Genomic DNA, 21516 nt, shown 5'->3' on the forward strand with positions numbered 1-21516 from the left:
CCACCTTGAGGAGGGATTAGTCAAAGCCATGAGGCTGGAGGGGTGGCCTCAATAAGGGATTGTAGATGAGTAACAGGGTGCCAAGCGGGGAGGAGATTCTGTGGAGCAGGACGAGGACACAAAAAGCCACCTTTTGTCTTCTGACTTAATTGACATTTTCATAAGACCAAAATATGATGCCCTGTAATTTTGAAAGGAAATTTCACATATGTCATTGGAAATCTTTTGAGGAAATTGCTCCCGAGTATTTTTGAAGTTGAACAAACAATCCAGAAATATTTTGATGACTCCCTTGATTTGTATAAGTAAAATCTAGTTGTGAGCAGCTATGGTGTATACTAGAAGTGACCAGCTGCAAGTATCTATGGGAATAATGAGAACTCAGTTCACTCAGGATGTCCCCATACCTCCTACTAAGCAGGGAGCCACTAGAAAACTAACTCCCATGGATGGGCATGGGCTCAAATGACACCGGTGGCACTAAGTTCTGTCCCTATAACTTCACACCTTCCATAGACTTTACTCTTCAGCCCCATTTGGTGCACTGGTCCCAGAGGTGTGTCCTCTCACACTCTAGTGAAGAGAGGAAAGGGAAGACGAGAGAAATGGGGAGCAGGATGTAATTATTGATTACTTCTATAAAAGTCCTCACTAGATTAGTTTAGATCACATGTCCACTCCGAGCCAGTTGCTATGGCCAGAGTAGAGTGATTAATTGGTTGGTACTGTCCACATGACAGGGCTTCGTGCAGAGCCTTACCCAGAGAATGGGGACTACTACAAAAGGAAGGGGCTCCTACTGAGAACAAAGAGACATACATCCATTGTTAAGAGTCACACACCTAAGACACCTTATCCAGGCCTTATCACTTCTTCGTATAACTTCATATAACACTTCATATAAAGCACTGAGGGAGATTGTGATTTCAGGTCTGTGGGCTCATTTGTGGACCATGAGGTACTTGGTTATTGGTATAATCTCTCACACATTGTAAGGTTGGGCCAACTCTGAAAACTCCAGAGGTTACCAGGTCAAGGGGTAAAAATGACAACTATTGTGGGCCAGTGGCTGTTGTAGGTTCTCAGCATTTTCTTACCTAATCCTCACGTTAATCCCTTGCAATGATGTTATTATTACAGTATTATAGGTGAGAAATCTGGAACTCAGAGATAATATATTTCTGTCCATGTCCTTGTGGCTACTAAGTGGTAGAGGTAGGATTTGAAACCTGGCCTATCAGACTCTAATGCTCTCCCTCCTTCTTCCTTCATTCCTGCTTCCTTTATTCAGCTCTCTTTTCTTCCTGTCCCCCTACCCTTTCTTTCCTTCTTTCCTTTCTTTCCTTCCTCCTTCCCTCTCTTTCTCCTTCCTTTCCTTTCCTTTCCTTTCCTTTCCTTTCCTTTCCTTTCCTTTCCTTTCCTTTCACCACCTTCCCTTCTCTGCCCTTCCCTTTCCTTCCATTCCCTTCCATTAAATTTCCTTTCCTTGTCTTCCTTCCTTCCTTCCTTCCTTCCTTCCTTCCTTCCTCCCTTCCTTCCTTCCTTCTTCCTTCCTTCCTTTTCTCCTTCTTCTACCCCTCCAACAAACATGTACTGAATTAGTAGCAAGGGCCACATACAGTACAGGTGTAGTCCCTGGTGACAAAACAATGAATATGGCCCCTGAATGGATCTTAAATTCTCATGTGGAGAGGCAATTAAAAAGTAAACAAGAAGATTACAGAAGGTGATACATGCTAAGACAGGAATCAACAATATGATGTCATAGCAAGACACTTGGTTAAGATAGGGACTTCAGTCAGAGGAGGTGCCACCAGAGCTGAAATCTGACAGATAGGTAGGAATTGGTGAGGCCAGGTTTGTTGGGGGGTGGTCAGGGAACTGACATGGACAGGGGACAAGAGCATCAGCCATTCAGAGAAAATAGCCACACAAAGGCTTTGAGGCAAGTGAGGTGTGGACAACAGGGCTGGCAAAGTACCAGGTTTATACTTTTCGACTATTTTCGATGCAGTATAGACACGGGCCTGGGGAGGAGTCAAAGTGAAGAGATGGATGAGAACAGTGGTGACTCGGTGTGGGGTGGCAGAGTGGATGGATGTGGGACAGGAACTACACCACCAGATCTTACTTAGCTCATCAGAGACCTTCCCTCCTTGGTATGTGGGTTTTGGAGTTTGAGCCAATTAGCGGAGCTTCCTCTGATATATAAGAGGAATAGGGATCTTTATCCACATTGCTTAATGAAGAAGAATGGAAGATTTTAAATGCAAACACGCACAAGAGAAATAAACGAACACAAGGAACCTTTGCAGCTAGCAGGGATTTATCATTCATTCATAAGCCTGAGGCAAAAGGCCAGTTTTACAAATGGAAGAAACATATGTAAGCCAGGCTTTTTTTGTTTTACACAGTTGGCAGGAAAATACTTTGTTTCTCATTTGGTCTTTACATATTTCATAGTGAAATGTGTTGTTTTGATCAATAGATCTTTAATTGGAGTTTTATTTTTAAAAAGGAGTCCATTCAACGCTGGAACTTCGTTGAGTGGGAGTGATGGATGCACATCCCCTCCGTTGCCCCATGACTCTGTGCAGACTCTGAGATAGAAATGAAGGGAATGAGGAAAGTAAAAACAAAAACACTCCATTGCCATGGTGGAGGAACTGTCTCGCTTTGAAGCACCTTTATGTAGCTTCAGGGACTCCCAGTCCTCTCCAATCTCCTGCCTGCCCCCTGGCTCCTTACCCCTCACTCTTTTCACTGGCTCCCTTTGGCTCCCAGACCTCTACCTGGTGGGATGCTCCTGATTCTGTCCCCAACACAAGCTCTCTTTTATCTGCAGTCACTCTGTCAGTGACCTCATCAGCATACTGTCAGTGACCATGCTGCCCAGCCTCTACTTCTGCCTGCAAATCTAGGAGACATCCTAAAATTGTTAATCTGGAAAGCTTCCCTCATAGATGCTCCTCCTTTTGTCTTTTTCCTTTCAGTAAATGGATCTTCCATTTTTGCATTTCCCTGAACCAAAAACCCTTGGATGCACCCTTGATGTCCCTCCTTTTTAAAAAAAAAAATTAAGTTTGTTTATTTATTTTGAGAGAGAGAGAGAGCAGGGGATGGGAGAGAGAGAGAGAAAGAGAGAGAGACGATCCCAAGCAGGCTCTGCACTGTCAGCACAGAGTCCAGTGTGGGGCTCGATCCCACAAACCTCAAGATATGACCTGAACTGAGATCAAGAGTCAGACGCTCAACTGACTGAGCCACCCAGGTGCCCCTCTTCTTTTATATTCTCATTTCTGTCTCCATCATTTCTACTTTCAGATAGATCTAGGGTCAGACAACTGCCACCTCCACCACTAGCACCCTGATTCAGTTCTCCATTATTTTTTTTTTTTTTTACCTGGATTGTCCGCTGTCCTTTGAACTGGTCTCCCTTCTCAAATCCTGTCTTTGCTGCTCTCTGGCCATGTGACCTTGTAGTTTCATCATCTACAAAACTGGGGAAATAATAGAACCAACCCAAAAAGGTTCCTGTGAGTTTTCAATAAATTAATATAGCTGAAGCACTTAGAATGATGGATAGCTTGCTATAGCTGTTATAATTGCCTGTCATTACTGCTGTCCGCACCATCCTAATGGGTGGTTTCCATCCTCAAGATAACCTCATAGTCCATAATAACTGCTAGAGTACCAGCCATCACATCTGTCTTACTGGCAGCAGGATGGAAGGAGTCGTTTTAAGGACACTATCTGGAAAAGTCATATCCATGGATATCTCATTGACCATGATTGAATCACTTAGCCACACCAAGCTCTTACAGGGTCATTTAGCTGACTCTGGCTAAATGTTTGGTTGCTGTTACCAAAACAGAAGGGCAGAGTGGCAGTTACTGTAAGTAACTGTACTGCAAATGGGAGGCATGTGGTATTATGTGTGACGAGGACATATGATGCAAGAGGTCAGACGGAGCTTCTTTGAGGTAATGACAACTGACCAGACAAGTAGGCAAGCAGGGAGGGGTATGAGGGAGAGTCCCAGGATGAGGCAAGAACAAGCGTAAATGTCTGCGACAGGAGAGGGTATGGTAAGTATCTATGCTCATGGTATATCATGCACCACATGCTGAGAAATATGGTAAGCTGGATTCTCTGTCTCCATCCAGGCTCTCCCATAAGGGTGGTGCTGGAATTTCTCCTCCCGCTTTCCAGTATGGGAGATGCCCAGATGGAATGGCCTGAGAAGTCCCTAAGTCCTTCAAGAGCTTGGGTTAGTGCTGATACCCTTTGTCTACATGAGAAGAAGCACTTTGAGCCTGATGGCTAAAGCAGAGGCAGGGCTGCAGAGAAACTTGACTTTGACCACCAGCTCAAGCATTTCCTGGTTGGGTGACCTTGGCAAAGTACTTAGCCCTTCTAAATATTATCTGTTTTCTCATCTCTAAACCGAAGATGATACTACTAGCTAACCCGGAGGTCCGCTGTGAGGACCAACATTGCTCAAGATAAAAAGCACTTAACCAAGTACCTGGTCCACTGAGAGTATCCACTAAAGAGTGGCTTATTCTATTATTACTGCCACCTTCATCGTCATCACCTTCCCTCTCCTTCATTCTCTTTTGAATGACACTTTCTCAGTTTTCCCACATTCAAATACCAAGTGTCCTATGGATGCATCCTGCACCAAGCTTTTCTCTAGGAATGTGTGAGCCTAGAGCATACTTCTTTCTCTGCCCTTCCTTTTAAAAAGTGGCTTGAGGGTGTGTGTGGTTAGATACAGAATCATACAGCTTGGGGTTGTTTAGCCTGGAGGGAACCTGAAGCTGCCCATGCAAACCCTTATGTACTAAGTGAAGAAACAGATCCAGAGACACAGAGCCTGGTTGACAATGCCTAACAAGGTGGCTTTTGCAAAAGAGAGATTGCCTCACCTCAGGCCACATGATGATGAGAAATTCCCAGCCTGGTTTTACATGTATCGTGGACCAGGAAGACAGCCCGCACGTATACAGGCATCCATGTCAGGCATATGGGAATCCGAGTGTTCACGTCTACCCTTCTGGCAGAGATATCTCTTTTTCTATTGAAAGCTGTCAACTTTGATTATCAACTTGGTGTGTTTGTGGGGCTCGTGTGGATCCAAGGCAGTTACCCCAATTCTCTCTCCCTAGCATCTGCCTTCGGTATACCCTAGTAACACATTACCTTCTTTAACAAGGCGAACACCGGTTATAGGCACAGCATAGAAAACATAATAAGGATTTACATATAGGATCAATACCCTCATGCCTTCATGGTGTTTGTGACCCAGCGGGGAGAGACATTAAACAAATAGATTATGTACAAATAAATCATAGATGTGCTCAGAATTACAAAGAAAAAAGTGCTGTGGGACCTTGAGAGATCATCGTGTCCGGGGATATGGTTTGCCATTCCTTAATTTTTAGCCCACAAAGGACATTGCCATTTGGCTCTTACATTCTTTCCAGCAAAACTCAGACATAACTTCAGAATCCTTCTCAACACGGCTCTCCAGACAGCCATTACTAATCAGTCAGTCTTGGCTCTCAAGACAGAACCTATTGGCCATCCAAGATTTGGCCCACTTCCCAGCCCTCCTTCCACCATCCCTTTTAACAGACAAGCATCTGGCCAAAGGCTGGAAGGCACGTGCTTCAAGACTCCAGCCAGAGGCCCCAGTGTCCAGCTGGTCAGGCTCCCAGCTCAGGGTTGTGTATACCGTTTGTGACTGTTGGGTGCATGATGTGCCGTCAGGAGAGCCGGCTCCCAAGTAGTAGCATCTGTGACTGTTGCTAATCTGATCTGAATTTGTTGTGTTCTGTTCTGAAGCTCCTTCTCAGAGGTGCAACCTGTTGAGGGCACTGCAAGCTGTAATTTCTGTTCCTTTAAGGCTCCGATAGGAAAGTGGCTCTTTGTTTTCATGAGTTATTTCTTGAGGAAAATATATGTTTTGTGGAGAGTTTGAGGACAGTCTTAAACTGAGGACATCACCACAAAGGCCTAGTCTCTCATTTTCCTTCCCATGTGCTTAAATGGGTGAGTCAAAAAGAGGTGTTTCCTGCTTGACTGGGACAAAGCTTCCCGAAAGAGAGAGAGAAAGGGTAGCTCTCCTTTCAGAGGCCTGTCAGGTCCAGCAGTTTGTGCAGGACTGAACCTTGGTATTTATTTTTCAGTTCATCAAACATTTGTAATCCTCAGGGCCCCCCGTGCATTTCATATGACAAGCTGTGATTCAACACAAATGCTTTCCTAAGGAAACATGCATTTATCATTCCCTTAATGTTCACGTCTCCAAGGTTTCTTTTCCGTCATATGAAAAAATGTTTAATATTTCAGAGACTTTACTTGAAGTGATTCCTCATTTTCAGCTTAATTTCTCACCACTTGATACCTATTTTCTGAACCCCTAAGAAACACTGGAGGAACTCACGAGCTTCCTTTTTCAATAGCGGTCACCATAACCAGGAGGAAAGAATCAAAAAAGCATGCTTATGCTATTCCTGTTTTCTTAAATTGGGAGACCTTTGGGGATAAAATTACTTGAAAAATGAGTGTTGGAGAGTTATGGACATTTTCCAAGTCGCTCTGGAGATGTCTCTGAGACACAAGGCATCTTGTTGGTATGGGTCTATCCCTCTGTCCTTTGCTGGGTTCCATCCGCTGGCACAGGGCCGTAGGAAGCCCTCGTCTTAGTGCATATGAAGAGAAAGCATTCTTTCCAGGGCAGAATGAATGGGAAGGACAAAAGGTTCAAACGGGACCCTAGGATGTGTGGTTTAGTTATCTTGAATCTTCTAGCACTTCCAATGTTATAAACTCTGTAGAGACAGAGAGAAAAGTTGGCCATCTCATTTCCTAGCGAGTGTGGCCTTTACTGTGTGCGTTGGGTTACACATTCTAAAGTTAGCACAGCTCTACAATTTATTATCTGTGGGACAGTGTATTATGACTTACCCTCTATTTTCCATTTTGTTTTTATCTGTAAAATGGGGATAATAAGGGTACCTAGTATTGGGACACTTTGATTTGTGGGATAATGCAAATAAAATGTTTAACACAGTGCCTGGTGACAAGTTCACACACAATAAATGTTAGGCTCTATGATGAGAAGGAAGTCTTGAAAACGATGTAACTCCTAGATTCAATATTTAATACATGGATAATGTTATTTCCATTTCAGATTAGAAAAATGCTTTTCAAAACACTGCATACTCTAATGGCAGTCACAAATCTGGTGGCATTAAACCACAGCCTAATGGTCTCAATGTTGAAAAGTAGACAAGTATGTCTTGTAAATGTTCATCTTTTTCCACATATCTATAATTTCAGTTTCTTGCCTGTACCATTGGGAAAGCTATTATGTCTTATTTTATGGGTTGACTGACTGCCTTTTCGTTGTTCTTAGAATATTAGCTTTACTTCAAATGCACAAATCCTTGTGCCTGCTTCCTTAACCACCAATAAAGGGAACAGTTAATGTGTTACAAAGCAAGAAAATTTGACTTTAAAAACAGAACATGCTTCTAGCTGTCTTACCTTTACATGGGGAAGGGTTTCTCAACTTTGGCACAATTGACATGCGGGCTGGATAATTCTTTGTTGTGGGGACTGCCCTGTGCATTGTAAGATGTTTAATAGCATCCCTGGTCTCTACCCACTAGAGGCCAATAGCTCTGGCTCCCTCCCCTCTCCCTGGCTTTGACAATCACAAATGTCTCCAAACAGTCCTTCACCACTAGGGAACCACTGGTGCACAGGAAGAAGGAGCTGGGTCTTAGAAATGTGTGTTTGGGGCCACTGAACAGAAGAACCTCAGTTCTAGCGTTGCAGGAAGTTGCCAAACTCACTTCCTGAGTATGACGACTCCCAAAGCTTGTGCTCACAGATTATCTGTTGATACTACAGATTCAGATAGCAGGTCAAATAATCAGCACCGTAGCTTAATTTGGGAAAATGACTTGGTTTTAGTTTTATTTCCCTATTTTTCTCCCAATATTCGTTTTTCCATTTTCCAATGGCAACCAAATGAAGTTTTACAGTTAATCTTGACTTTGTATGTAATGATTGCTTTTTTCTTGTTTTTCTTTTTGTTTTGTTCTCCCGTTATTTTTCAGCTCCCTCAGGCACAAAAGGTAAACTCTTTTCCATCACATTGCAGTCATCCCCAGAACTCACGAACTGTGCATGTCTTCATGATTTTGTGCATTCGGTTCTGTTCATGACCAGTGAAATGGTTTTCCTCTTCCAACTTCAAAAGCCTGAAGCTGGGCAGGAGCAGAAAGGCCGACAGACTCATCGGTCCACTGGCTCCCTGCCAAGTTAGTCCCATCAGAGAACCCTCTCGTGGCCAGTGGTTTGGGGGCAACTCTATGCCCAACCATTTTGCTAAGAATTCTCAAACAATAGGTCAAGAGTAAGTTTAGCACACTCCTCCAAACATAGTATTCCAGTTCTTCCCTGAGGTACTTTCCTAGGGATACAGCTAATGTGAAAATTTGTAAGGCCCAGTAACTAAGTTTAGATTCTGAGCTCTTAAGGCAAATCTCTGAAAACTCCTCTTGGGTTTCATTAATTGCAAAATCAGTAGCTCCTTTGCTTGTGTCATTGCCTGTACCACATGCAGAGCATTAGAACAAAGTTCTTGCCAATGTCAGACCCTTTCACTGGTCCTCATTGTCTGTCTGAGATGATCTGGTTCCACCATCTAGAATATTCTCTGTCTACTAAGATTCCATGTGATTGCCATGCTGGCTTTGCTATGTTGTCCCCATGGTATGTCATCATATCCTAAGGACAGTTGTGGAAGAGAACATGACACATGATGCCTGCTGCATTGTTTTGGGACATTTCACAAACACAAGCAGGATTTCCAGAAGACACAGTGATTTCTGGGGGCCAGATGTGGGTTGGTTTTGTTTCAAGAGTTGAGGTAAGACGCCTCCCCGAACTGTAAGCAGTACCTCCCAAGCTTTCCAGTTTGGAGCAAAGATGATCTGATTCCTTCCTGTTGAGAGAGATAGCACAACTGCTCTACAAAAGGCAGTCTGTTCAGACCATATGGACAACCAGAGGCCTAGAAATCATTACACAATTACTCAAATATATTTGAGATATTTAAACAAGGCGAGACATGCTAGTGTGTGACTTGGCTTGTGGTAATGTTTGATTACACTTCAGTGCCATCACAAAAAGACTGAACACTTCATTAAAAGTTAAAGTATTTGAGTAGAACAACAGCTTCCAGGGTAAATATATGGTCAGAATTCCACATTATCTGGAAGGATTGGCATCTTTAATAGGTCATGCTTTCTTAATTGCCCACATTTGAAATTTCTTTGTAAAGAGACTTACCAAATTCAGTGCCTAAAGCTGGACTGGCCTCAATTTACTGGCATTTATTCATCAAATTTAATCTGATCTATATACAGAAGCATTTTGTTGTAGAAGATTCCTCATGAATATGAGGTGCCATCAGCCATGGAATTTTAAAACAAGGTTCAAAACAAACCAACACAGAATATGGTAAGAATAAAGGTTGTTGGGACATATGGTTCTTCAATAGCACTTAGCTCCCTGACCTCTTTCCTTCTGTCACTCACGTCACATGCCCTGCAAATAGAAACTTCGAATTGAGGAGGATGCCCCAGTGCCTTTCCAAAAGATGCTGGACTTGCCCAAGAACTTGCTCTGCAGCCCTGTGTCACAAGGAATAGCTCTTCCTCCCTCTGTTCCTCACCATTGCTACAAATTGCCTTTTTATTAAAATTAAGAAAGGTACTTACCTTAAAATTTATTAAGAGCCCTGTGTGAAATGGTTTCAGAACTCCTTGGAGTCATTTTGGACAATTCAGCTCTTTGGAGAAGGAGTTTCAATGTAAACCTCTGGTATCTGGGCTGGAAGGTGAGGGCAGTTGAGGAAAGTCACACTGCAGATGGAAGGCATCCTCCCTCAGGGCTTCTAGTCTCAGTTGCTGATATAGAAGTATCCGTGCCCCTCATGTTCTTCCTCTCCCTTCCCCAGTGTTACTTCAGTGACACGTACAGAGGACTTTGCGAGAAGGATGGGGTTCTTTTGAGCACCAGCAACCCCCCCTTCAAAATATTGTCTTGCTGCTTGAGCAGCAAAGGAATATGGTGGGTTCCATTCCAGCCTTTATCCATTTGTGACCATGGGCAAGTTAATTAACTTATCTAAGCTTAGGTTTCTTTTATTTAGCAAGAATGATAGACTGGCTTTCCAGTTTTGTTATGAGAGTTATTTCTCTTACTTGTGCCTAGTATAGAACTTGACATATGCTAGACACTCACAAACTTAGAATTTCTATTACCATTTGCATGTCTTGGCCTTCAACAACTTAGAATTTCTATTACCATTTTGTATGATTTGGAGCAGCAGATCATATGTGATGTGGTGGTCTTGGGCCTCTGCAGTGATTTGTGGTTCTGATTCAAGCCTGATGAATAATCAGGAGATGACAAAAGAGCCCGGGAGATATGTGACGTTCTTTTTATTTCATTAAAATCTCTGCATTACCTGACTTCACCTTTTACATGGAGTCAGCAGGAAATGCGGATAGGGCTTGAAACCTCAACAAAGCAAAGGCTTCCAGGGACAATTGTTTTGAGAGATTCCTTCCCAAAGTCTTTGACATTATCCATAGATTTCACCCATCCATGGCCATGATTATAATGAGCCTCTTCCAAACCCAAGAGTTTGTTGTTCTGGGGGTAAAGGGGAGACATCTCCAGCTGTTACGTCTTTGGCCTGCTTTTCACATGAGGTCATGGGTGCATACGTTGGACCATATGGTGTCTGCATTTGTGCTGTGTTTTTGTTGGAATCTCTCGGTATCATCTGCAACTGTTTTCTCCATAAATATTTTAAATGATTATGTCTCTGTAAACATGCTTACTTTAATCTCTTAGCTGATCTATCACTGAAAATGTCCTGTTTGGGTGTCCCTCATATGTGTAGTAGTCATTAATGATTGTTGTCTGTATGTTAGGGTTTTCATAATTCTGATACTTGGAGGACCTTTCAAGACTTATCTTCTAGTTTATGACTATTTTCTAGAAGAGTGGCTTGCAAAAAAGAATTTTTTTTTGTTTTTCCTGTGATTCTTAAGCACCTCTGAGATGATTTCTAGACTCTATCCATAAATTTCAATCCCTGATACCACATTGGGTTAGTAGTAACTGGTGAAATGCCTGATCAATATTAAATATTTTCACCAAATGCAGTGAAGAGTCCTGAAGTCTTGGTTAAAAACAATGTAGCAATACAGACCTGACACCCTCAAGCCATCACAAATCTGTTCTTTTTAGTGGAAGTTGAACCACTTTCTAAACTAGTTGATTGATTGTTCTTGAACAATGAAGAAAGGTCCATATGTAAGAAAGGTTTGCCTTTTTTTTTTTTTCTTTACGTGGTACTTCTTGACTTCTACCGAAATATCTGGGAGGTCCTATTTTATAATAATAGCATAGCAGAATTACCCAAAACCATTTGCAAGTGTACATTCAATAGTCATTCATAGCAAAAATAGTCCATTTTTCAAGCTGCATATTCATTCAGGTAGGTTCTATCTATAGGAACGAAACATCGGTTGTTCACTGCATGATTCATCACTGTAGACTGAGACCTTCAATACTTAAAGGCAAAAATACTCTTTGGGCAATTCCAAATTTGGCTGTTTACGTGTGTTAACTTTTCCATACATCGGTACCTGCTTCCCTTCATTTTGTGCTACTTTCACACCACTTTGCAGTTTGCCAGAGACAGTTTCTTGAAGGTTTCCAAAGTGCTCTGTCTTGCCCGGCACTATATTAGTTAATATCCGTCTGAGAATTCTGAGCAGGCATAAGCATTTTTCTCAAAACCATAGTTAAAGAAAACCACATCTCTAATCCTGTTTGGAACAGCAATTGATGCATTCAGGGCTGCACAGTATGGCAAAACGATCCCTGTTTAATAGCCCGACTGCATATTTTGTTTCCTGTTAGGAATAGCTTAACTTGCCTTCTTGAACAAACACAGCAGGGTCCAAGATCTGTTGTTCTAGGCCTGCTGTGATATTCTGTGCTGCTTAACTTGTATGAGGACTCAGGAGTGCATAAATTAGCTTCTTAAATGGAGGTCGATTTTTGGGTTTTCTTTCAGGATGGAACTGGTTTATTAATATCCCCCTCTGCGTGTCAATGGGATCCTGAATCCATTTGCATTTTCTTTGTGTCCTTGTTTATATTCTATTTAGGAGGGATAAATGGAAGCATTCATTTCTGCCAAGTTTTTCTTCCCCTTTTACTTTTTTCCCTTCTTTCTCTCATTTGTCTCATTCTTTAGGTACAAACTTGTGCAAGTAGAATCTGGCCTGTTCTTATCTCTGTGTAATCAGATTTCAGCAATCGGGGGCATCATTTATCATTCTTTGCCTCATTTAACTTCTGTACTTTGAAATGTTGAATTAACTGTCATTGAAAATAGAAAATTGAAAGTTTGCAAGGCTGCTGTTTTCATAGAACTGTAGGTCTAGTGATTTTAGTGTTTCATTATAGTTATATAACCGGCAAAATCCATGCAAATGAAGTGCAAAACTGAGAGGTGGTAACAGTTTACGGTTGGTTCTGGTTTATGACTCATTTGCTTTTACCTTTACTTGCTTTGTGTGTAAATTATTATATCTTGTTTTGATAACCCTATTTTCCCCCCTTATCATTTACTGTTTTAGAGGAACATGTACAGGCATCTTTTATATGTATTCCCAAGCTGGGGCTGGCAAGATTGACAACGCTGAGTCTGAAAGATGTAGCACGGTGGGCTACCACTCACATTGGTAGATCCATTCTGTGACTAAGGAAAGGGAAGCAGAAACCACAGTAAGTCTTGCCACTTCCCGTATCCAGTGTGATGGAACTCTGTGGAGATCAGAGTCACAGCATATTGCTGAACCAGAAGGGTGATCACAGAACCCAGTAGTTTGTTCCCCACTGTAGTTCTGTGTGGGTTTATCTGTGGCAGTCCAGACCAGCTGAGGAAGGAGATGTACTCTGCCAGTTTCATACCCATGGGAGTCTTGGCCAACCACTCTCCCGTGGTCCTCTCCAACTCTGTGTTTGCGACTATAAATACAGGAATCCAAGATGCTCAGATTCAAAGTGCATGGCTTCCCAATGGTTGGGATGGCCAGCAGAGCAGCATACAAGAGCTCCTCCGATTGAAGTCCCATGTGGGCCAATGGGGGACCATGGGGTCCCCTGTTCAGAAGCAGGAGGCTTATTTGCATTTCTTTTTTTAAAAAGCTAATTGGCTCATTTTAAACAACCTCATAATGTGTTTAGTTATGTATCTGGAAAAAATATTCAGGTTTCATCCCATGTTCATGTATATTAGAACTTTCATGGGAAAGTTATAGTTTATAATAAGGATAAAAGCAAGGTAAGAACCAGAATTCAGTATGGAAAAATAGTTTTTTTAGTTTTTAACTTTTACACTGTTAGGCATAAAAATTGGTTAGAAACAAAAAACCTCCAAGAATACATTGCTAGTACATATAAAGAACTTTCACACTTGCAGGCTTGGACCCAGTAATCCTCTTCTGTAGAAAGAATCTAACCTAAATTGGTCAGTGACTTGCAATTTTATCTATATTGAGGAAAAGAAGAGCCAAAATACCCAGCAATAGGAAAGTGGTGACAAAAGTTACTGAGGTTCCAAAGGATAGGTAGCCATTATAAAATTGTGCTCAAAATGAAATTTAATAATGTAAGAAACAAATTAATTTTAAAATCAGAATATAACATTTTATGTACATTATGCTCTGTGTGTGTGTGTGTGTGTGTGTGTGTAAACATACAGATGTACAAAACATCCTTGGAAGGGTGCGTGGGTGGTTCAGTCAGTAAAGTGTCTGACTTCAGCTCAAGTCATGATCTCATGGTTTGTGAGTTGGAGTCCCGTGTCGGGCTCTGTGCTGACAGCTCAGAACCTGGAGCCTGCTTCAGATTCTGTGTCTCCCTCTCTCTCTGCCCCTCCCCTGCTCTCGCTCTCGCTCTCTCGCTCTCTCTCTCTCTCTGTCAAAAATAAATAAACTTTAACAAAATAAAAAAAAACATAATTGGAAAGAAATGCATAGGCATGTCTAATAGGGGATATTCTCTCTTGGGAGAAGAACAAGTATTTATTTTGCTTTATTCTTATACATTTCTGAACTTTTCAAACTCTGTGCGGTGAGCATGTATTTTTATAAGTAATTAGCTATATTTATAATAACAGTGAACTAAATGCATTACTCATAAATACATTAAATGGACGAACAAGGCTTAGCCTAATAATTGTTTGGTAAACCTAACTCACTCCAGAAACATATAAAAAACTGGGAAATCCAAACTCGGTTTTTAAAACACACATACAATTACATTGATTCTTGGTACAAACAGCTCTAAACAGAAGATGGACAGTTTATCAATGATGTGTTGTCTTACATGGGACAATCTAAAAAGTGCCTTTGTTTATCAAAAAACCTTCATTTTCTAACAGAAAGAAGTCATTTTTGATCTTTAGTCAAAGGCCCGGTCCATATCAGATACTTAGAGCAACACTGATCTGAGTCTGGGCAATCCAAGGAAATGCAGGTGCATGGTTGAACCCTGGGGGTTACCTACCCTCTACAAACCTCATTTGGAGGTGTTGCCTGTCCTACTCATGCTTCAGTCAGGGCTGATTCAAAGGAAAGACTCCCTTGGCTTTCAAAAGTGAAAAATGGAGCAGGTAAGGGTGACTTCTGCTCCGGTTGCTATTTGGAGAGTGCTATTACTGCACAGTGCAGGCCTTAGTGGTGTGTGTGCATGACAGAATGGGGCCATTGCACGCTTATGGCAGAGGGAAGAGAGCCCAATTGTCCAAAGACCAGCTTCAGTGTCAGCTGAAGATGGAGGGGAGGCCCAGCCCTGTCAGTTCTGCCTGGGAACCTTGGGACCAGGACACCATCATCCTGAGCCTTGGTTTTCTCCTTGTCATGATGGGGTGAAAACATCCCCTTTGCAGGACTCTCCTGAGAAGCACATGAACGGTGCTTGCCAGGGGTATCCACACTGACTACCCAACCAGAGGGCGGGCTGGCCATGGCAGAAGCAATACTACCCATTATGCTAGTAGTATATGTTGTTTAAGAGAGACAAATTTGATACAAATAAAGCAGAAATGGCTTTGAAACCCCGATGTAATCTGGTGTTCTAAAAACGAGCAAAAAAGTAGATATTTTTGTAAAGCCAAGAACCAAGAGTTGATTCAAAAATCCCTACTATCTCTATGTTTTCTAGCCCCAGACTTCATGTTTAGTGTCTTAGGAATTCAGTTTCTTCTTTAAAAAAATTCTCATGTATTTAAGGTATGTGAATGTTTTCTACTATTTATTTAAATCAAGCACAACTATAAAATAGGGCTGTCTTGAGATGTGGAAAAATACAAACTCTACTGATAGCATTACTAAGATGAAACAGCCTTTTCTTTCGAAAATTGAAGAAACATCTGAGTAAAAACAATGTAATTTAAAAAATTGTTTTCATTAGAGTTCTCACCTCCTCAAGTATAGACACTCTTTTTCCTTCTACATAGAAAGGAAGGCAGATGATTGAGAAGAGCTATTTAAAAAAGCCAGTGAAGTGGGCTATGGTGGCATTAATGTCACCATAACTGACATTATGCTTCCTCTTCAAGAGAGGATATCACAGGACACCTGATGTTCTGATTTCCTTGCTTCTAGATGCCATCCCACAGGGCATAGTTATTGACCCAAAGGTGATAATGAGCTCAAAGAATTGCTGTTTTGAGGTCTCCTCTGTATTTATTGGTAGATTTAGGACAACTGTATCTATCACTTGACACACTAGATGTGTTTCTTGAAAGCAGCATATGAATGTACACTTTATAGGTCAAGGCCCTGGAAGAGAGAGTATCATTTAGGGGGCAGCTTCATGGAATACCTGAATGAAGGAAAGAATCAGCAGCCCAGAGAGTATGGACTAGATCAGAAAATCATTTATTTTCTGGTTGTGTTACTATGTTTCCATTAGTTCTATAGGAAAGAGGAAGTGAGAGAGAAGGCCCAGTAAAGAACACCATTCCAACACAGGGTTAATGAAAGTCAATACAATTCAATTATTCATCTGGAAACCAAATCTATATCAAAATGTAAATCTAAGCCAAGTCTATATGAAATCAATGCCAAGTCACTGATGCTAACTTTCCTTGGTGGGTCCTCACATGTAAGGATTTCCTGTGTGGCAGGTGTGGTACAAAAATGCCATGTATCACTCAAGAGAAAAGACACACACACACACACATACACACTATACACTCATAGGCATAGCCTTCACTTTCTTTACTTTTTAGGGGCATAATGTTTGGATACCAACCATTACAATTTTTGCCTGCGGAATTTATTATCTACCTGTATTGTTTCTGCCCATAAAAATTGATTTTAATTTTAATTTTAATTTTAATGAAACAACTGTCTTTTCAGTTTGTCTTTCTAAACTGAGTCACTTAGTTGGTCTGGTCATAGTTCAACTGCCTGATCCCTTTTCCACATTATTGGCCGGTCAGACCCCAGATTAGTGGATGTATATTCATTACAAACCCAAATGTAGCCCGGTTCCCTGAGAACTGCAGGGATGGCTCTGTGCGAGCTTTCAGACAACTCATGCCAAAGGAGTCGACTGAAATGCCCTCTGGGGTAAACTGGAGCAGTTGTGCAATCCTGCACAGCAACACGACTAGCAAGTTCACAAACAGAAAGTTAGATGTTTATCCCTTCAAATTAACTGGAAGGATTTTGGAAAACCCAACCTAGTTTCATAAAGTAGAAAAATGTCAGGCAAAGGACTAATGCCATGGTATGGATTTTCTTTTTCCAGAAATGACTCACAGAATTGAACCACTTGCTGAATCATGAACCCTTGTGCTTGGATTGGCCCCATCCATGTTTGCCCAGGCCTGGGACACAGTAGATCATTTGGAGGCTGGGTGCTTCTGAAGCATCTGTCTCCTTCTTCCCCAGCCCCTTCCTCCTGACAGTTTCCTTCCCAGTATGCTTCCTTCCTAACCTCCTTCAATGTTTACAATTACAATAACCGCCACCCCCAACAGCGTTCTGAGGCATTTTGTTTAGCTATGAAAGTCGTGATGTTCTGTCATGGGACAAAGGAGTAATATTTTTCTATTGTGTTTATGCAATTGAAGTGGAGAGATGGATGGAGTTCTAATTTAGTAGAGCAGTGGCTGAATTCTGAAGAAGCTAATGAACTTCTCTCCCCTAGCCAAGAATGGCCCTTAGGAGAGCATTTGTTGGATGTGCTAGGCACTGTACTGGGTGCTTTAAATCTATAATTGCACTTATTCCTCCCAAGAACTATGGAGGGTATTCCTGCTTTAGTGATGATTAGTGTGGTTCTCTCTTTTATTGCACTCCAGTCTCCTTAAGGCAAAACACAACCTTTGTCTTTGTCCTTTACAGAAAGGAAGTTGAGGGCACAGTGATTGGGACAGGGCCTCTAGCATCACCTGGGCCAAAGCCTGAATCCCCATCCTGTTGCTCTCTGTGAACTGGTGCAAGGTACTTTGTGCCTTTATTTCTTCAGCTACAAAATGGGCATGGACACTTTGCAAGGTCTATGTCAGGGTTAAATTTAAGGCTATGTAAATATGAAAACATTTAAAGCAATGTTTGGTAATAGCAATCTGTGCTTGGCTATAGATATTGATGGATGGATGGATGGATGGATGGATGGATGGTTGGATGGAAGGATGTATAAATAAAAATGACTCCGTAAGTTTAGGTAACCTGCTCTGGGATTTAATTCCAGGTGCATCTGTAGCTCATTACTCCTCTCTGTCCTGCTTTCCAAGGAAGTCATAGTGTTCAACTAAGCTGTTACCAAAAAAAAAGAAAGAAAAAAGAAAAAGAAAACAAAAAAATATTTTCTTTTATCTCTGTGGCATTGGCTGGACATCACGAACATTCCGTCCCTACCAGTAGCAGCAGCAGCATGTAAGCAGCAGCTTCTCAGAACCTTCTCACAGTCTGTCACCACACTAGCACAGGCACAGTGCACAAGGATACTGAGTGAAGGAGCCATGAGCGAGCAGTGGCCACAGAATATAAAAGGACTGTCTTGTCCACATTCTGGTACCAATTCTCTGTGACTTCTTTTCCCCCTTGGACCTCACTTATAAAATAAATAAAAGGGCAGGGTTGAAATAAATTCATTCTGGGATCATGTACGGAGCGCTTCTTATATACCATATCTGTGCTGAATGCTGTGGATAAAAAGAGGAATCATTCCCAACTTCTGCCCTTGGAGTTTACAAGCTCTACCGAATTTTCAGTTTTTCTTTTAGCTACAGTGTTCAGTAACTGCTGTATTAACAGTTTGCACAAATTTGGTCCTAGATGGTATCTTAGGTTGTAGAATAAATATGATTATCTTTGTAGTGAAGTTTGAGAACATCTGGTTCCCATTTCCACTTCGTTAGGGAAGGTTTTATGGAGGAAGCGACATTTCAGGGGGTCTTTAAACAAGAGGAAGGTTTTATCCCAGGGGCCCAAAGCTCCAAGAGTTGACTGTATTTTCAGGCATCTATTTGGGAGGTGTCTAAACCACGTTTGTGAAAATATAAATGCTCAGCTATGGGGGGGGCGGGGTCAGATATGTGTCAAAGCTTATCATGAATATTAGCCAAAACCCAGTGCCCTATGATAATATTTATTGTCATTATTCTGGAGCATTCTTGAAATAAACGTGTTGTACCCTAATAAACAAACAAAGCGGTTTCATAAAATAGCTTTCAGATACGTTGATGTGTAATATTCTCTTGCCCATGGGTTTACTTATATATGTGTCCCTGGCCAAAGACCACATCTTCCCTCTGTTTAGATGTTTACTCATAAAACATATTCCTTGCTTAGTGACATATCTCAGAAATGTTGGGAAAAGAAGAAACAACATAAAAATTTTCCCAAATAATAACAACTTTATTAGAAGACCATTATTTTGAGATTATCATACAGATGTTCCATCATTATCCAGCACTATCTCTCACAAAGTTGTCTTCAGGTTGTTAAAACAAGAAAGAGAGGACAAACAAATTCAACAATTGAGTTCATACAAGATGCAAAGTTTAAAGAGGGAAATCTGTTGACTTTTGTATTGAGACAACTTAAAGTGCAATAAATCTCATAAGAACTCAGGGTCTCCAAATCTCAGATGCAAGGAATAATGATTCAGTAAGAAGCAGAAATGTCTTGGCTAAAAGGAAAATGTCATTGGTGGAGCATTCTTGAGGACTGAGTGACTGCACTTTACCAAGACAATCGAATGCAAAGCAAGGGGAAATGTGACTTGGAAGATTGACTTATTTCTTTTTATTTTCCACTGCTACTTTTTAAATGCTTTATGTTATTTAGGATTCAGGCATCTTACAAAAATGTTGAAAGATGCCAGTGCAAAATGAGAATCTAAACAATGATTGGTGTTCTTAAAATTGTCTAGATTTTAAAAAGGAAGCAGTTCATATGCATAGTATCATAAAAGGCAGACAGTTCATATCGCTTACATTGAAAGAACCATTCCTTCAATTAAAAATAGTAATGCCTGCTTTTTGTAAACCTTTTACTATAAAGAACATCTAAAATACTTATAATCAAGCATAATATGTTTATGCTTGATTATAAGTATTTTAGATATATAAAATATAAAGAGAATATAAAAACTTTATTCTCATAGGATTTTCATGTCAGAGTGTTACCATGGTTTGTTTAATGGAGTATTTTGATCTTTATAAAAAAGATTTGTTTGAATAGGATTATTACTATTGTTATTATTATTTTAAGGCACTAATATTCATTGCAAACATGCTGTTGAGTGATTTTATTTATAAAATGCTTTATGTATAAGAAAATTCATGGGAATGTTCCTTTTATTAAAATTTTCAACCATACAGGGGCGCCTGGGTGGCGCAGTCGGTTAAGCGTCCGACTTCAGCCAGGTCACGATCTCGCGGCCCGTGAGTTCGAGCCCCGCGTCGGGCTCTGGGCTGATGGCTCAGAGCCTGGAGCCTGTTTCCGATTCTGTGTCTCCCTCTCTCTCTGCCCCTCGCCCGTTCATGCTCTGTCTCTCTCTGTCCCAAAAATAAATAAACGTTGAAAAAAAAAAAATTTTCAACCATACAAAGAAGATATTTACAGAAAAAAAGATCAAAGATACATAGGTACGGCAAGGTGATTTAGAAATCTTGGCTTTATCACAGAAACAAGCTATTCTTTCTCTCCTCATTTCAAAATGGCATTTTAGATTATTGAGCAATTGTAGTTTTAAATGTGTATACATGTGTAAAGCCTCTCATTTAAAACTGGTCACTATTGAAACAGCCAGTAAATTTAATGACTATCACTAACAGCTGTGGAAATCTAAATAAGAGTAACATTCACGGAGTCAGGTGATGTTAACATCAGCCAAACAGGTAATGCTGATACCGTGCACCCTTTTCAGGCATAAGATGCACCAATAGGGTTTAGTTTTCATGTTTCAGTGGGTTTCACTCGTTCTTCCTCTGTAAAGTGTCTGCATCTCCAGCAGGAGGTGTGTATCCAGGACAGTAGTTAAGACCCATCATTGAGTGTGGCTCATACTAGATTTTTTCCCCCAATCTCAGTTCAATATTAGAGATAAGGGATGCTGGGATGAGGGAAGGAGTGGGAGAATTGGGGGAGGGGCCATAGGCAGGCATTGAAAGGGTAGGTATAGAGGACTTTTTGGTCTTGGAATAAAAAGGAAGGCCCAAGGATTTGTTTCTGTGGAGGGTCTCTACATGGCCACATATTCTGCTCACACATCCTTTTCCGGATCTGTGTTTCCCCGATTTCCTCCCTGCTGCTCTCACTAATTTGTACAAAGTGTTTTTCTGGTGGTTTTCTACTATCTACCCTCCCCTTGCTATGGAGTGTAAAAACTGAGGACATAGCTGCCGTCTGTTCCCATCTTGTTCCCATTGCCCCCCATCATGTGCTACTGAAAGAGTGGCCCTTGGGGATTCCTAGGTCATTGGTAAACTTAAGCTCATGGAGAGAGGAGAGAGAAGACCTCCCCCTTCCTTCACTCCCTTGGCACATTATCAGATCCTAACACCTTAAAGAATCAATAGTTTGTCTTTTAAAATGTTTCATCTTCTATTTAAAGATGTACAAAGCTTTGTTTTTCCACCTTGGTACTATTTTTTTCCCTGTCAAGGTGGAGGTTATTAACAGAACCATGAGTTGAGACAGGCTGTCTTTGCTTCCACTGGGTGGGGAACTAAGTGACATTGCCTGCCTTTTAAATACATTTTTATTGAAAGACTACACTCTGGAAATGGCTCATCTCCCAGGACGTTGTGCCTGTAATTCACCCTGACTGCCACTAGATGGTGGCAGTGTCCCTTCATGGAGTGCAAGTTGGTGT

The 21516-nt window shown here is 41.2% G+C and overlaps 1 protein-coding gene across 1 annotated transcript in view; it reads left to right on the forward strand.

Moving 5' to 3' along the window:
• The window catches only part of CACNA2D3 (calcium voltage-gated channel auxiliary subunit alpha2delta 3), an 857341-nt gene that overhangs the window by 611923 nt on the left and 223902 nt on the right, over positions 1-21516 (forward strand). The window contains exon 14 of the mRNA XM_047096680.1: positions 8136-8153. Coding sequence (XP_046952636.1) covers positions 8136-8153 — 18 coding nt within the window. The remainder of the gene's footprint in view (positions 1-8135; positions 8154-21516) is intronic.

The sequence above is a fragment of the Lynx rufus genome, unplaced genomic scaffold (genome assembly GCF_022079265.1).
Source record: "Lynx rufus isolate CCGP_SWC_20201006 ecotype Redwood Valley unplaced genomic scaffold, mLynRuf1.p SCAF_4, whole genome shotgun sequence".
NCBI classification, from domain to species: Eukaryota; Metazoa; Chordata; class Mammalia; order Carnivora; family Felidae; genus Lynx; species Lynx rufus.